This window comes from Eleutherodactylus coqui, chromosome 1 (assembly GCF_035609145.1).
Source record: "Eleutherodactylus coqui strain aEleCoq1 chromosome 1, aEleCoq1.hap1, whole genome shotgun sequence".
Lineage (NCBI taxonomy): Eukaryota > Metazoa > Chordata > Amphibia > Anura > Eleutherodactylidae > Eleutherodactylus > Eleutherodactylus coqui.
Genome location: NC_089837.1, coordinates 136349838 through 136367232, shown reverse-complemented (window position 1 = coordinate 136367232; position 17395 = coordinate 136349838). Strand labels below are relative to the sequence as shown.

General features: G+C 42.5%; 1 protein-coding gene across 2 annotated transcripts in view; it reads left to right on the top strand.

Moving 5' to 3' along the window:
* The window catches only part of GOLIM4 (golgi integral membrane protein 4), a 111308-nt gene that overhangs the window by 78769 nt on the left and 15144 nt on the right, over positions 1-17395 (top strand). For both annotated transcript variants that reach the window (XM_066600758.1, XM_066600750.1), the window contains 5 exons: positions 33-389; positions 2260-2498; positions 3341-3420; positions 14035-14147; positions 16809-16964. In XM_066600758.1, coding sequence (XP_066456855.1) covers positions 33-389; positions 2260-2498; positions 3341-3420; positions 14035-14147; positions 16809-16964 — 945 coding nt within the window. The remainder of the gene's footprint in view (positions 1-32; positions 390-2259; positions 2499-3340; positions 3421-14034; positions 14148-16808; positions 16965-17395) is intronic.

Sequence of the window (17395 nt, the reverse complement as noted above, 5' to 3'; positions counted from 1 at the left end):
TCTTGCTAATGAAAGTGTGTTGGACTCTACAGATAAACATTCAGGCTCAGCATGAGGCCGGACATGAAGACACAGTCACACTGAGACGGGCTGCTAATGAAGAGGGTGAACATCAGGACACAGAGAGGACTGAACTTCACAAGGCAGATGAGGACACTGGCCTGCCGCAGGAAGCTGGTCCAGCCACAGAGCATCCCGTGGAGGTGGAAGACGAACATAAAAAAGAGCTGGAGGAGGAAGAGATGGAGCAAGTGGGGAAGCCAGAACGCTTGGTGGAAGAGCAAGATCAATTGCAGGAGGAACAAGACCAACACAGGCAGTCAGAAGATGATCAGAAACCTGCAGTACATGAAGAAGGGGAGGAGGAGACCAACCTGCTGCATGCTGAGGTGAGGAACAGCACTGCGCTCCGTCAGAAGGGTTATGTCCAGAGAAACCCCTATATAAGGTCTGAATTACAGAAATATACCGCCAGTACGGAAACAGACTAGCTGCAGTTTAACTTACAAACATATGACGAGTGTATACGTTTGTTAGTGTCGCTGCCCGGTTTTGTACAATATGTAGGAAAAAAAAGTTTACAACAATATTTAAAGTTTACAAGTACATTGGCTGTCCTGCTTGCTACAAGGTTTGGAATTAGTTGCTTCTTTGCATTATTCCTCATATCCAAATGTAGAAGAGCTGACCATTAGTGATTACAGTTCACACATGGAATGAGCTGTGGAAACGTGTGTTTTTGACACTTAAGATGATATAGTGTGTGACATAATGTGCATTAAAGGGGTTTCCCAGTAAAATACTATTGATGACCTATTCTCAGGATAAGTCATCAATAGTTGATTGTCTGGGGTCAGTCGCTAGGGACACCAACTGATCAGCTGAGTTGGGTGTATGCAGTCAGCGCTGCAATAACACAGTGGTCAGAGTGGAAGCCTCCACGCCGAACTCTGTGTAGTGGCCGGGGCTTGTAACTGCAGGCACAGCTTTCACTGATTTCAATGAGAGCCATGTCTGCAGTTACAAGCTGTTCAGCTCCAACCTCTGTTATTATGGCGCTGACAACATGCACCCACACAGCTGATCGGTAGCGGTTCCGAGCAGCGGACGCCGGATGATCAACTATTAACCCTTTGCAATCCAATTTTGGATTCAGGGTTTCCTAGGGGGCTTTCTCTTTCTGCCATTATACAATGGTGCCATCTGCTGTCTAGAGCCAGCACTGCAGTATGGGACATGCCGAAGAGGCCCTGACAACGGAGCGGCCAGTAATCTACAGTAAGAATACCATGCCGGATGTCTTCCGACATCGGAGCTGTACAGCCTTTAATCAGAATGTCTTTAGACATCAGACAGTGGATTGGAAAGGGTTAATGACCTAATGATAGGTCATCAATAGTATTTGACTAGAAAACCCCTTTAACACATGCCTTTTATACTGAGCAACTGTCGCTCAGAAAGGTTACCGAAGCAAACAAATGGCTGTATTACACAGAGCGCTTATTTTTCATTAGTTGTTCACCAAGAGATCATTCAAAGGGTGGGTCTGCATGCAAATTCGTTCGCAGGTCATTCAAATTCAAACAACTGCAACTTTACATCAGACCACTTTTTGATCAGCCAGTGACTATTTTTTAGGTGAGCTGAAACCACTAGCAACTAGTGAGCAAATTATTGCCGGTCATCCTGATGATGGCCATGTTTACACGGAACAACTGTTGTCACGTTGAAAATGCTGTCCAATCTTTGGTCAACATGGTATAGAGCTGGAGGAGCTGAGCAGACTGGAATCTAGTTTAAAGGGAAATTCTCCATTGGTATCCAGTAGGCATGACCTGTATGCTCAGTGCCTTCGAATTCTGCACTGATGACACAGTTTGTACAGTTATGTATGCCCACGCATCAGTAAATGGCAGTGGGGCATTGTGGGAGATGTAAATTTGGCACTTCCCAGTGACCATTTCAAATAACATTGTGGAAATCTGAAGCTGGCTGGAAAGCAGCAGTTCGGCAAAAAAGGTATTGGACTTCAGTTTAATGATTAATATGGAAATAATAGACATTTAGAATAATGACAGAAATGTTAGGGAAATTTTGCCCATTCTCCAGAATTCTCCTATAAATGGTTCTGATCCAGAAGTACCTACAGAAAGAAACCACTATGGAGCCACATGCAGGGTCTCAGGAGCCACTTACAGGAGATCAAAGGTGTAAGTTATTTCAGTCACTTGTGTAAGTACTTGCTGTTTTTCTTCCCAGAGGGATCAGACCCCTAAGCCGCAGCTGAAGTATAAATCTCTCTATGAGGAGCAGTTGGAGCAGCAGAAGCTAGCCGCCCAAAAAGAAGAGCAAGCCGCACATCTCCACAAGCAACAGGAGTCGCTGCAGCAGCATAGACTTCAAGAACATATTCTACGGCAGCAGCAGATACATGCCAATGAACTGGAGATAGAGCGGCAAAATAAATACAAAAAGGCGCAGATTGCAGAGAAGCTAAGGTGTGCAATAGTTTACTCAAAACTAAGGATGTGTCAATTATTAAAATGCATAATAATAAACGGCTATTGACATATAAAGCTTGAAAAGCATAGCCCTACATAGCCCTAGACCTGCTGTAAATGTGTAATGTATTGTGCAATATACACCATCACCTCAAAACAGCACCATAAACTAAGTTATGGTGCTGTTCGCAGTCTCAAGAGTCCGGTTTTCTGACAGTGCCTGTCATTGGTTGGCAGATTAGACATAGAAAGCTATTGCAACAGGTGACAACCCTTAGAAGCAATGGCGTAACTATAGGGGATGCGGTTGCACCCGGGCCCAGGAGCCTTAGGGGGCCCATAAGGCCTCTCTTCTCCATATAGGGAGCCCAGTACTATGAATAAAGCATTATAGTTGGGGGCCCTGTTACAGGTTTTGCATTGGGGCCCAGAAGCTTTAAGTTACGCCTCTGCTTAGAAGAACTGTCGTGGCTGCATTTTAGATTGTCACTTATGGAAAATACAGAAGGAAGGAAGAGGAATACCTGAACTCCAAGGCTTATATTTGTTTGTTTTTGCATGTTGGGTGGAGATGGCTGGACAGTTATGGCTGAGGTTAGAAATACTACTACTACTTATCTAGTGTCTGTTTCCCCGTGGATCTTCTTCCGCACCCATGCTTCAGAATGGAGAGGATGGGCACTAGATGGTGAGCTATGCCCACTAGGTTTATTCATCTCTTCATCCCTAAATAATGGATGTCTCCAGACAGTCGTAATGATATATACTATTGGTCTTTTTGATTCTACAATTGATTTTTTTGCACTCTACATAATCAGCTTTTCTTTCTGTAATTTCAGGGAACAAGCTCAGTATGATAATATGGACAATGATATTGTACAAGGAGAGGAAGAACAGCGTTTGCAGGAAGAAGCAGGAGGTATAAGTTTTGCCTTTCTACATGTCCAAACCTCTCCTTTCTCCTCTATAAGGCCAGTTTCCCATGTTGCACACTAATTGTAGAGTCTTCTCCACACCAAAATTCCACAACTGTATACTGTACAATCTTAGCGAACAGAATTTTGACAAACCCCATTCACTAATGGGAAAAATTCTGCTGCAGATTTGAGTCATATTGTGGATTATCAGATCTGCAGCATGCTTTATTTGTTGTGGAAATTTTGCAACCGATTTAATTAATTTCAATGTAATGAGTGAAATCCAATCCGTGGCTAAAATCCAAAACCAAATAGTGTACGGATTACGCATTTTAGTGCAAAATTTTACAGCAGATATTTTCCACTATGTGCGAAACTGGCCTAACTAAATCTGATACAGAAGTCATAAACTCAGCGTAAAATAGCAGCAGTAATGGTGACATTTCTCACTGTCTCATATGATCTGGATTCTTGCAGAGTTGTATGCAGACCAGCCTGGTGTTTGTAATTTACAGTAGGTTTGCAAGTGTATTGGCCCAGAGTCAGTGGGGCCCCTCCATAATGTTTTATGTCTGTCTCTTATCAGTGTCTTATTTGTGAAGTGCATCAGATGCTTGTGTGGTGGATGTTTGCAGGACTGAAAGGGTTAACGTCTGGTATGTCCTGTATTGTCTGGAAATGTATCATTTTGTATGTAGCATGTGTAGTCACGTGATGTTGCTTGTTATATGTGTTTGCAAGAGGCAATTCAAGGGAGTGCAAAAGGAGTGCAGTAGTAGACTAAAGGCAAGTAGAGTGACGTTAGTTGGTCATTTGGTCAGTTGAGTAGTGAAGAGAGATGGAGGAAGCCAAGAGATGGTGTTCCCTTCCTGCTTGGGCTTACCCTTCAAGAGCAACTTCCCACCGCGACTGCTAACAGGAATGTGTGTGCCCGGACCTATAGAAGCCACGAAAGAACTGCTTGCATCCAAAGAAATAAATGAGCCGCCGGAGAGTGAGAGGAAACAGTGAATGTTAGTAGACAGCGAAAGAAAGAGAGTTACTGGGAGAGTCTATTGCCTGCAGATAACTAGGACTGTAGAGTACCCCGTGAATCCTCCCTGCATCGCCACTGTGAGAATTGTTTGGGTTGTTGTCGTTGATTATGATGAAGTAAAGTAACCGAACGTTCTTGATTCTTGCTCAAGAAAAGATACTTTGTGTGTGGACTATTTTATATAACCATCAAGCTTCACCGCAGAGGACGGAACATTGGCGTCACGCGTGACAAACCAGAGTTTAGGAAACCCTAGTTCTTGATTTTGCAAGCACCGCCACCGGTAACTAGGTCGGGTCCCTACCTACCCTAAGGGAGGAGACGGTAGAGCCTGTGACAAGGTTACCATCTCATCTGACGGCCTGCTCCTCGAAGGCTGCACAAGTGCACCTCCTGGACAACCCTGTTCAATATGGCTGTCTGAGGTAAATTATTAAACTGAGCTATACTTACCCCTCCACCACTCGGATACAGCACTGCAACCCCATTGTTGTAATAGCTGCAGTTACAGGAAGTCAGTCACTTTCCTGAGCTCCTGCCATCTTAGCGCTCAGGGTGTAAGTGTGGATGACAGGAACATGGGCAGTGACAATGACTAGTAGACCATTAGTAGAGAGGATCGTTTGATTCTCTGACAAGTCTGAACAGATACAACAGACACATTCATTATAGAACCCTGTCTCTGCCCAGACCATTTCCAGGCACGTAGCAGAAGGAAATTTGGTGTCCTGCCATTAACACCCCAACACCATCCCCTTCATTTGCATTGGTGTCATGAATAAGAAACCTGAACTGCTATGGACTGGAACCGTATTGTCTTTAGTGATGATTTCAGATTCTGTTTGGGAGCCGACGATGGTTGTGTTCGAGTACAGAGGCTTTGTGGTGAGCGCTTTAATCCTGCCTTTGTTATGGAGCACCACACTGCCCCAACTGCTGGTGGGATGGTCTGGTGAGCCATCATATATGACAGTCTGTCACACCTAGTAGTGGTAGGAGGCACACTAACAGCTCAGCGATATATGCTATAAATCCTACAGCCTTTGTGGCCTCTCATGGCAGAGCTTCCAACAAGCATTTTTCAGCAGGATAATGCTTGGCCACATAAGCCAGGGTTTTCCAGGAATGCCTCTGCTAGGTTGCCATACTTCCTTGGCCTGCCAATTTGACAGACTTATTGATGATCGAGCATTTATGATACCTGCTGGGATGTTGGCTTCAGCAGCCTACAAGTGTGCAGGGTTCAGAATCCCAGTTGCAACATCTGTTGGCAAATGGGCCACAGAATAACATACTAGTCTTGTATGCCTCCATGCCTGACCATATCTCATCATGTATCCTGGCTAGAGGTGGCCCAACAGGGTACTAGAGACTTCTTGGAATCGTACAGTTTCTCCCAATAAACGTATTATTTCACTCTGATATTGTTATCACTTACTTATATCATCATTACATTTACACTCAAAGTTTCATTCGATTCCGACAACTCCTTGGTTTTTCTTTTGTTGATGAGTATATGTTACGTAAGATCGTCATTCATAGCAATGCTCTCGGTGCATAGTATAGTCTGCTTGAATGACAAAATATTAACGCTGTAACTATAAGGGTCTGGTATTTTAGCTACCTGTATACACCCTATAAGTGTCTGTAACAGCTGCAGCTGGAAGTGATTACGGAGACCATTGACACTAATTTGCTAAACGCTGCTTCCTGCTTTACAATTCCCTATGAGGTACAGAATATATTTGTTTGTGTTTTATACTGTGCCGTGCGGACACTAAGCACACAAAGGAGTGAATGTGTTTTATCAGTAATTAAAATGATCATTCATGTGTAAACACATATAAAAACATATAACCATAATCGCTAAATAACCATCCTAGGCCCTGCAAAATATATATACTGCTCAGTTATCTGGTGGAAACAGGTGATTCTGAAAATCCTAGCAACGGCTCTGACGGATTTCCACTGGCTTATTCTTTGTGTACTGCTCCCTGAGACCTGTTTATTTATTTTTCGGTTAGAGCTTAGGAAACTTAATCACCAGTTCCATAATGTAGCATTATGCTTCAAATAGATAGATAGATACACACACACACACACCTAGAAGGAGTTGTCGTATCACTTGACATGCAGTTACATCTCATGCAGATATGCAAGCTATGATGAGAGATGTGGCATTCTTAGATGAAAGGTCTTGTCACCTGAGGCCCTAAAGCTGGTTCCATCCTTGGCCTATAAAAAGGCTCTCAGAGGCTATTTGTGTGTATTGACCTCTTTTTCCACTTGTGTAGAGATTGTTGACCACTAGACGCTTCTACGACACTAAGAAATTTTGCTTCATTACCAGAGTCTGAGAGTGCGGCATTATTGGAATGTGAGAAGCTGGATGTTTGTATCAATGAATTGTCCCCTGGCTGTTCTGACCAGACCGTTAGGAGGTGTAGGTACCAGTGGATGCGCGAGGGCACCAAGCTCAGAACGCCCTTGACAGAGGATAGTCTGATCGTCCGATGAGCATGAGCATCTCCAACTATTTTGTTGTCTGACATCCAGAGACCGGTGGCACCATCATTACATGCTCTGTCGGAACCATTTCCAGGCTCCTAGCTGAAGGACATTTGGTTTACGGTGCCCATTATGTATAGTGCCGTTGACACCCATCCACCATCACCTCCATTTGCAGTGATGCCGTGAACAACAAAACTGGACTACCATAGAGTGAAACCGGGTTGTCTTCGGTGACAAATCCAGGTTTAATTTGGGCACTGATGATGACTATGTTCGAGTCTGAAGTTCTAAGGGTAAGCCTCTAAATCCTGCCTTTGCTGTGGAGCAGCACACTGCCCTTACTGCTGGTGAGATGGCCTGGGGGGGGTCATTGCATACCACAGTCAGTCACCCCTAGTAGTGGTACGAGGGGCAATGACAGGTCAGCGATATGTTCAGGACATCCTACAGCCACATGTGTTCATCTCATGGCAGGGCTTCAAGGAGGCATTTTCCAGAACACAGGAAGGCATCCACAACATTGCCACACTTCTGTGGCCTGCCCGGTCCCTGGATCCATCACCAATACAGATATGATACGGAATCTGTATACCTCCATGCCCACTGGTATCACATCTTGTATACCAGCTAGAGGTGGTACAACAGGGTACTAGAGTCTCCCTTCAAGGGTGCAATAAACTACCCTTTTGTTCTAATATCAACGTCACAATCACATAGAGAAAGTTTCACTCGATTACGTCAACTGTTTTTAGTGTTTGATTTTTTTTATTTTTTTACAATTAGTCTGTGTGTGTATATTATGAGTACATAATCACTGTCATTACGGGCAGCCACCCTAACAGTATTGTGCATATAATATACTTTACCCTTAGGGTTGCTGCTTGTACCTAGAGTGATTATGTCCACATGGGACGTGTCATAGTTAGAAATCCACATTGTATCTGCTGAAAATTTGCTACAGAAATTGAGATGCCACAGTTTCAGAATACACCCCACCTGTCAAGTTCCACAGTATATTGTTGAGATTTGTTTAAATCTCACCAAATTTGCTGCTACTGTAAATGGTGCAGATTTTCTGCATGAAATATCCACATGAAAAATCTGCAGTCGACCTTCTCCATGTGGACGCACCCTTAGGGTATGTGGTACAAGTATGGTAGCAGTAGCCCAGAGATTGTGTGTGGGTGGTGTTGCAGCCAGAGCTACACAGTCAATGGCTTTATGTAAATCACCGGAATTGAAAAACAATGAGCACATACTAAGGTTATCGGATCAAAAATAGTGAACATTTATTGTACAACTCTAAATGAGTACATTGAGTCTGCACACAGGTGGACTTTTTGCTGCGGAATCCACAGCGGGCGCTCGCAGCAAATACCTTCCATAGTATGCTATGGGAAATCAATTATTCCTGCACATGAGGGGAAATCAATTGTGATTTCTGCTCACGGAGGAAAAATCACAGCATGCTCCATTTTTGTGCAGATTCCGCACAGACTGCTTCCATTGAAGTCAATGGAAACCGTCCGATCCGCAGTCCATCCACAATTAACATTGCAGGCAGGTCGTGGATTCCACGTCATCGCTTAGCAATGACGCTGGGAAAAAAAATTTTGAAGAAAAAAATCTGTACTGTGCATGTATTACAGTGACCCCCGGGTCCATCCGCAGGACAGATAAACAAAAATGACAGGTATGCGCGGACACTGCTGCTGTCTGGGTAGGATTTTGCTGTGGGCTCCCAGTATAATAGTAGCAAAATTTATGGCAAAGGGCTTTATAAAGCTTGTGGAGCAGAGGACTAATGTTTTAGCATTATATGCGTATTTTGATGTGAATTTCAGCTCCTCAGGTGAAATCAGACACTGCAGGGGAACTTGCACTGCGGATTTTCTTCGCACTTTGTGGATGAGATTTCTTGACATCTCATCCATATTGCCTGGAAAATTCTGTTGCCGAAAATCCACAGCATTTCCACAATCTATGAACATACCCTTATCGTATAGTAGCCTCTCTGTGCAGCTCATAGACATAGACGGAAGATAATGCTGACAGGTATTTCCCTGATTTTTGGGGAGATTTTCCTCAGACCTTGGACTGTGCTTGAAACAAGTTGTGGACATTGTTCACATTGGATGATCATTTTGGCTCTATTTATTGAAAGAATGTTGCCAAAGTATTGCAGCATTTGAAGACTACATGCTATTTGCACCATATTTAATTACATGGCACACTGTTAGCTTATTGTAGAATATAATGGAAAATAACTTTCATCTCGAAAAAAGTTTGCTTTTGTGGTTAGGAACCACGTGTTCATGATCCTGCACTCTGCGTATAATCTTAGTCGGCTATGTGACAACCAAAGTTTTGGCTCAATAACTGTTAATAACCATTTGTTTGTTATCCAAATAATGTGAAAATACCACTGATTTCCCAGACAAAAAAAATAATTATTTTGTTGCCTAGTGTAATCAGTGGGTTTGGCTGACACCTATACAATGTGTATGGCCCACATTAGAGTATCACAATTGCGCCTGTTTCTCAATGAAGCAATTCTGATGATAGTATGTATTTCATCAAACCTGTCTCCCCACTCGCTCCCATGTTAATGCTCTTAACAGAATTCATTAGACTTTTTGGCACTGATGAACATGAACTCTTTTATGTCACAGTTGTCAATCCTTTTTTTCCGGGACGTCCTTTAGTTTCTATTGGTACCATTTTGGAGTACATGCGGCTTTTTTTTTTTTTTTTTAACTGTAATTTTTATTAGAGATTTATGAAATTACAATAATACAGAAAACATCTTTCAGTGTAAACTTCAGTATTGTTAATACTAGACACACATTGCTTATGATTATGCAGATTGAGGGAAGACAGAGAGAAAAGGAAAAAATATAGCAGAAGAGCAAATTCTAGAGACAATCTTGCAATTGGACTGTAATAAAAACAACCTGAAAACTGACGGCCTGGCCAGGGCCTAACTAGAGTTAAGCGAAAGAAAGGAAGGTTTGGGTCAGGGGGAGGAAAAAGGAAGGGATGTCCTTGAGACAAGGACGTTTTTCCCATGGGGTGGACGCTTCTAAGTGCAGGTTCAGGCTGTAGGGTGGACTTGTTAGAGGTGTGTTTGTTACTGTACGTCTTTTTTATTGCTTTTTACCTTGGAGACAGGGTGACCAAAAAAGTGCAATTCTGGTGTTAATTTTTTTTCTGACTAGTGGCATTATATCATACTGCAGGGGCGATCAAACTATCGCAAGTTCTTGTCTCCTGCGGGGACTAAAAAAAAAATTTAAAAATGTAGTTTTAAAAGTTCTATTAATTATTTTACAAAAAATAAAAGTTCAACATCCACCCGCCCCTTTTTGCCATATTTATAATAAAAGAATCTAAATAATCAGACACCAAAACATAATTGGTATCACTGTGTTCGTAAAAGTCAGATCTGTCAAAGTAATGTGTTATTTACCTCGCACGGTGAACGTCGTCAGAAAAGAAGTCCAACATTCCATGTCTAGTCCATGCTCTGTGTAGCAGAGGGAGGGCATCCAAATGTGTCCTGTGAAGATGGAGATATTCCCCCTTTCATTGGGCTTGCCAAGGTTAATGAAGAGTAGTGGTCAGCGGGAAAACAGCGCTTTCAAAAGCTGCAGTAAATGCAACAAAAAAAGCTGTTCCCTGTAAACCCCCTTTAAGCGTTGATAGTAAAAGGGCATGGATAGTTATTAATTCAGTTAGCTTGTTTTTGTGAGTGTCGTCACACATACATGTTCTCTTCAGGTTTTTGATGCCAAAATGAGGTGTGTACCATAAAAGGAAACTATAAAGAGTGGATACTTTGTCTCCTTTTGTCTTTTTCAACCTACTCCTGGCTTTGGCATAAAAAAAACCTGAAGGAGTGACCGCACCCTCATAATCATAATCACTTTGTAGAGATTTGTTTTAAACTTGAAACTAATAGGTGTTAGAAGTGTACATTATTAGATCCAACATTTGCGGATTAATGCTATTACACGAAATACGTGACTACGTCCAGGTATGCTAATACTTTTTTAATAGGCAATATTTATTAAAAGTTCCACTGTTGGCAATGTTTCTTGAAACTTGAGCTCCACTCTAAGAAGTAGAATCTTCTTTTTACAGAGTCTGCTGTCATAAAGCCATTTCTAGGGTTTTACTTTGATAACATTTATACAAGTAAACCTTTAGTTAATACATTCACAGATCAATGCTATTTAAGCCAGATAATTGGTTATATAAACTGTGCCTCAGTTTGTGTTGGAGATGTTTTTTAATTATTGACCACGGAACATTCGGTTGTGTCCTCTGGTTACAAATGTAGCGTCGCTGCAGTGCAGAGTTTGCTGCTTCTTTTTATCTCTCACAATGCAGCAAAGCCCAATCCCAGAAAAAGAGATCTCACCTTTTATTACCCTATGTACAGCCAAGGCAATAACTGAACTAATACTATGTAATGGACCACAGCCTTAGAGACTTGTCAATGGTACCCGTGTAAATCCATCAGAGGTGCTATTAAAATACTTTGCTATCAGAGAATGATCCTTGAGTGGGGTGAAGAAACCAGACCCTGCAATAACTGGAAGTAAACAAGGTAATATATAACTGAAGTTTAATGACTGTCTGATAATGCTTCTCTTTGGATCCTCATGGGGTGTTACCCTTTCACTTAGATGGATGTTAACTGCAGTCCGGCTGTGCTTTATTGCAACTGATGTTATTTATGCCTGTAGATAGATTTCAAGCTGAGAACATAAAATACTGTCCTCATAGACGTTATCCTTAGATCCACTCAATGCTTCTAACATGGAAACTATGTTAAGAGTAGACGTACAGTCCACTGTTTGAAAATTTTCATCTATGCATTCAGAAAATGCTAATGCCCTATATGTCGCAGATTCAGGATACGATGCAGCAGAAGGAGTAACCAAAATAAACAATATATACTTTTATTTAAGAACAAGGGAATGAAAGTGAATATAACAAGAATTAAGCAAATAACAACTAGTTATTCAATTTAAAAAGTTTAACTACCTCCTAGGAATGAGATTATTCTGTGCATAACACAAAATAACAGCAATACTTTCAGAGTACTTTCCATAATAGGATTAAAGCTTCACTCTGCCCAATTCTGTCTTCCTGAAATATAGTGTCTAGATCTCACTCAGTGTCTTTGTCGACAGCTCACGCTCTGCCCTCTGTTACAATATCTCTGTCCAAAAGCAGCACATTACTTAAAGGGGTTGTCCCGCGGCAGCAAGTGGGTCTATACACTTCTGTATGGCCATAATAATGCACTTTGTAATGTACATTGTGCATTAATTATGAGCCATACAGAAGTTATAAAAAGTTTTATACTTACCTGCTCCGTTGCTAGCGTCCTCGTCTCCATGGTGCCGACTAATTTTCGGCCTCCGATGGCCAAATTAGCCGCGCTTGCGCAGTCCAGGTCTTCTCCTGTTCTCTATGGGGCTCCGTGTAGCTCCGTGTAGCTCCGCCCCGTCACGTGCCGATTCCAGCCAATCAGGAGGCTGGAATCGGCAATGGACCGCACAGAAGAGCTGCGGTCCACGGAGGTAGAGGATCCCGGCGGCCATCTTCACCTGTAAGTATAGAAGTCACCGGAGCGCGGGGATTAAGGTAAGCGCTCCGGTAAGCTTTCCTTAGGTCCCTGCATCGGGGTTGTCTCGCGCCGAACGGGGGGGGGGGGGGGGGGGGGGGGGGGGGGTGTTGAAAAAAAAAAAAACCCGTTTCGGCGCGGGACAACCCCTTTAACAGTACCATTTCCTCAGTGTAGTTTGTGGGTTCTACAAAAGGCCTGTTGACTACCTAGTAGCATTTCTAATGGTATGTATACCTAAGATATAGTTGGAGGCCAGCCTCACTTACGGTTTGTTGCATGGAATTCTTGGCTGCTACCGACCCAGGCTGATCCAAACTCAGAAGTGCAACTTCACCACAGCTCCTCTTGGGTGTTATGACAGTTTAGTGAACCCCCACCAGTTTGAGGCGGTAGCTTGGCTGTTCTCTTCCTCTTGTCGCTGGCCACAGCAACAGTCTCCACTTCCTCCGAACCGCTCCTTTCCTTACAGTCTCTGCACTCAGGCCTCCTCTGTCTCTAACACTACACATTCGCTGTTGCACAGCCAAAATTGGCCTTTTCTCTGACATCCAACCAGTGTCCATTTAGCTTGGTCAGTTCAATTGCGACATAATGTGGAACAAATTTTGGTGCATGCAGTATTTTTGAAGCAATTATTACTGTGGATGTTTACAATTATTCTGATTGACCAACGTATTGCATTCCTGAGGGCTGGTTCAGCACAAGAAAAGTTTTAAGTTATGGTGGAATCTGTTTAAGAAGGGGTTGTCTTTGTGAAAGGCACTCTTTATTTCATGGATACCTGGGTGACCTACACCTCATAATCCATCCTGAATATGATGTATCAACAGCTGGCCTGCTTCTTTCTAGACAGCAACAGGAAAGTTTTCTATACATTAGATGGGCTGAGAATTTAAACCAGTATATAACATTATATAACAGTATTGTCACTGACTATAAAGGCAATTTACTTTAAAATTGAGGCCAATGTTCTTCGGAGGTGGAGCTTCACTTTAATAAGTATCATGGGTATCAACTACCAATATGAGTGTGATTATAGGCATAACAAAGTTCTCTTTCTACTATGATCATCACCTGATCATATATTTTAGCTACTAACCCCTTAATTATACTCTCTAGATAATTGCTTCTACAAAATTACCCTAAGTAGAGCTGTAGTGATCTCAAGGCATCTGTATAGCAAATATATATGACAGTCAAAATGAATCCCTGGATCACTGACCCATCCCCAGCATCCCTGACCCATAACTTGTGGTATTATATCTTTCCAGAAAGCTGTCCAGACCCCTTTGGAACTCTATAGTTAAAAATTCTCTGTACTTAAAGTAAAAAACAGGCAAACCCTTATTTGTAATGAATTTTAATATACCATAATAGGTTACATGAGGAACATAATGCTACGGATAATTTATTGGCATTTTATTCCAGCATATGAACGGGACAATCACCAAGATGAAGCCGAGGAAGAAGGTGACACAGCCAAAAATGCAAATGAGGAGCAAGCTATGGACCAGCAGACCATGAGCAGAGAACAAGCTGAGGTATGTGTGATTATATACTGGATGAGAAGTCTAAGAAGGTTATATGTGGAGATTAGTCAGATGAATTAGTGTGGCTGCTCTTACAACTGTGTTGTTTGGAGCCTTCAGCACAAACGCCTGGACAAAGTAGTGCAGCATGCTGTACTGTTTCATCAGGGAACATTTATGCCAGAAACTGGATGGACCCCATTATAGCCAATGGGGTCCTGGCACTGCTCCGATCTGGCATTTGCCGAATCTTTCGATTCCGTTATTTTCATTGTTTGTCTTCGAGAATGCAGCCAAACAATGGAAATAGACCAGAAGCCATGAGCACATGTGTGAATGTACCTTATCTTGGACAAGCTGAATAATAAATACGGCAGATGGGTCTCATCACCTCTAATGTAATATGTCTCTGGTTGTAACTGTTATACTATGTAGATGCTGTATGGAGAAATCGAGCTAGGTATTGTAATCCACGTTTGATGTCAAACAGTTCAATACTATTGCTTGGATTATATTTAGAGAGGACCTGTCGCCTCTCCTGATGTGTCTGTTTTAGTAAATGTATTCTCCATTAAATGATAATTCTGGACCACGGACCAGCGGAGGTAACACAGATTTCGGGATGTGTTCTTGCATTGTTATACGATGGAGAATGGAATTATTTACTAAAATAAACATGTCAAAAGAAATGACAGGTCCTCTTTAAAGGTGGCCATAGATGTTTGGATACAGCCCTTCACTGCAGTAAAATACAAGATTTTCGAAGTGGTCACCTTCTACTAAATGTTGTAGGTGTTCCCAAGAGGAGATCTCAGTTAGGCCCAATGTCCATGGGCGGATCATATTTGTGGAATCCGCGCGGGTTACCCGCAAGTCAGTCCACTCATAGGGATACATGAGTGTCCACACATGAATTGGAGCATGCAGATTTGATTTGTGGACCTTTTGGTCCAGAAAAAAAAAAAATCGCAACATGCTTCATTTCTGTGCGGATCCTGGACAGCTATTGAAGTCAATAGAAGCCATCCCATTCCGCGGCACATCCACAGTTGAATTGAATTGAAATGACGGGACGCGATTTACGAGGGAAAGCAAGAGTTTAAAAAATACCCTCTGCTGCATATGTGTGGCGGCGCTTCCACACACATCTGCAGTAAAGAGAAAGAAGACCCGGACGGGTAAGTATAACACCCACAGTGTCCTCGGTCGCGGGCAGGGTCGGATTCCACTGCGGGCTCCCGTAGTCACTCATGCACACCGCTGCTCCATTCTTATGATCCCTGGGGATCCCAGCAATTAGATCCCCAGTTATTCTATATTTAGATGATAGATGTTTAAAGGGGTTGTCTGGTTACCGTACAACATTTTCCCTATAGGGCCCACTAAAATAACATAAGGAGTAGTGTTAAGTAGTCCTCTGCTACCAAGATTCAGCGCTGCAGCCCTATCATGGTCCCGGTGTTTGTTGTTGCAGATGATGTCACTGGACGTCACGTGACTACTGCAGTGCCACCATTCAAACTCTTAGCATCATGTGCAGGGTGTGAATGCTGATGCTAGGAGACTATGCGGTGACGCTACAGATTCCTGATTGCCTGCAGCGGTCAAGTGAATTCTGGTGACATCATTTGCCACAACAAACACCGGGACCACAGTGGGGCTGAAGCGCAGGACCACGGGGGTAGAAGATGGGTAAGCACTGTTCCTTTTGATGTTTTAGCACAGTGGGGAATTCCGTACAGTAAATGGACAACCCCTTTAAAGAGATTAGTATTTGATAGCCATTATCTATGACCACCTTCGCAGGTCAGCATTTCTATACAGCTCCTCTGTTTTGTATATGTAAACAGCTGCTTTGTTCTCGCAGTTATCAGCGGTGTCCCACTGAGCTAGTAGCTCCGAGAAACAGCATGAGCGCTGACAGCTGCTTTGTTCTCAGAACTTTCAGCTGTTGTCCTGCTGAGAAGTCCAAGCGGGATACCAGCTGAAAGAATCTTATCAGTGCCACCCGCTGAGAAAATCAGCGTGCAGCACTGATAACATCCATCGATGCTAGAAATCACCGATTAACGAATAGTACAGGAACAGTGCTTGATGGCAGTGCGTTTAGACACAACTATTGCTCAAAAGATGGCTTTGAGCAAATTTTGAGCGATAATCGCTGTGTCTAAATGGGCCTTAAGCCTTTGAGCTATTCCATTCTATCCAATCAAACATTAATCATATGTCATTGACTCTGTAAATGCAAATATAAGTGCATTTTGACTCGTGTTTGAGTCTACTCGCACGATTTTCTTTTGTTTGTTCTGCTTTCTGCAAATACAATAGTTACAATATATTTATAAAGGAGACCTTGCTAACAGCCCTTCTCCCATCCTTATGGGTTAAATAGGATTTTTTTTCATTACTGTTCTGTCTGCACTGACCTGTAGTGCACTAGGGAAGAAGATGGGCAAGGCAAGTGTAACAGTACTCAAAAAGGCGGCATTCATTGTATAGTCGCTACAGACACCAGAAAACACTGATGTGAATATAAGTCCTCCCAAGTAATTAGTGCCAAGTGTAACGTGAATGCGCATTTCTTTTGTGTAAAAAGCCATAGAAGAAAAAAAAGAAAGAACATGACTCAGTGTAAGAAATGTATTTCCAAAATGATTTATGCATGTATGCCAGGCTGCTGCCGAGGATGTGAACCCTGCAGATGATCCCAATAACCAAGGGGAAGATGAATTTGAAGAGGCAGAACAAGAGCGGGAGGAGAACTTACCAGATGAGAATGAGGAGCAGCGGCAGCAACAAGACCAGGCGGAGAAACAGGAACATTTAGTGGTAAGGCATTTTAGATTTTACTGGGAAAAAAAAAGTGCCACAGGAAGTCACTTGGAGGCAGAAGAACTCCACAAGACAGGAACCTATGAGAGTCACTGATAACCTACACAGTTCCAGCTAAATACAGTAGACATAGAAAATACATTTTATGCCTCACTTGCAAAGCAAATGGCTAGCAACTTTTTCTTTCTTTTTACCACAAGACACTAATTATTGTAATGAAGTCTCTGGTTTACTTTGAAATTCTTTACATTGCAGTAATGTTTTTTTATACAGCGTATGGCCTCCGCATCAAGAGATCTGCAGAATATGAAACTGCAAACACGTAGAGGAAAGGGAAGCATAAATCAGTGCAGAGCAAATACCTGTTGGCACTGTGTGTATCCATCTATAAGATAGCGGAGCAGGCTGTGGTGCTATATGAAGTATAT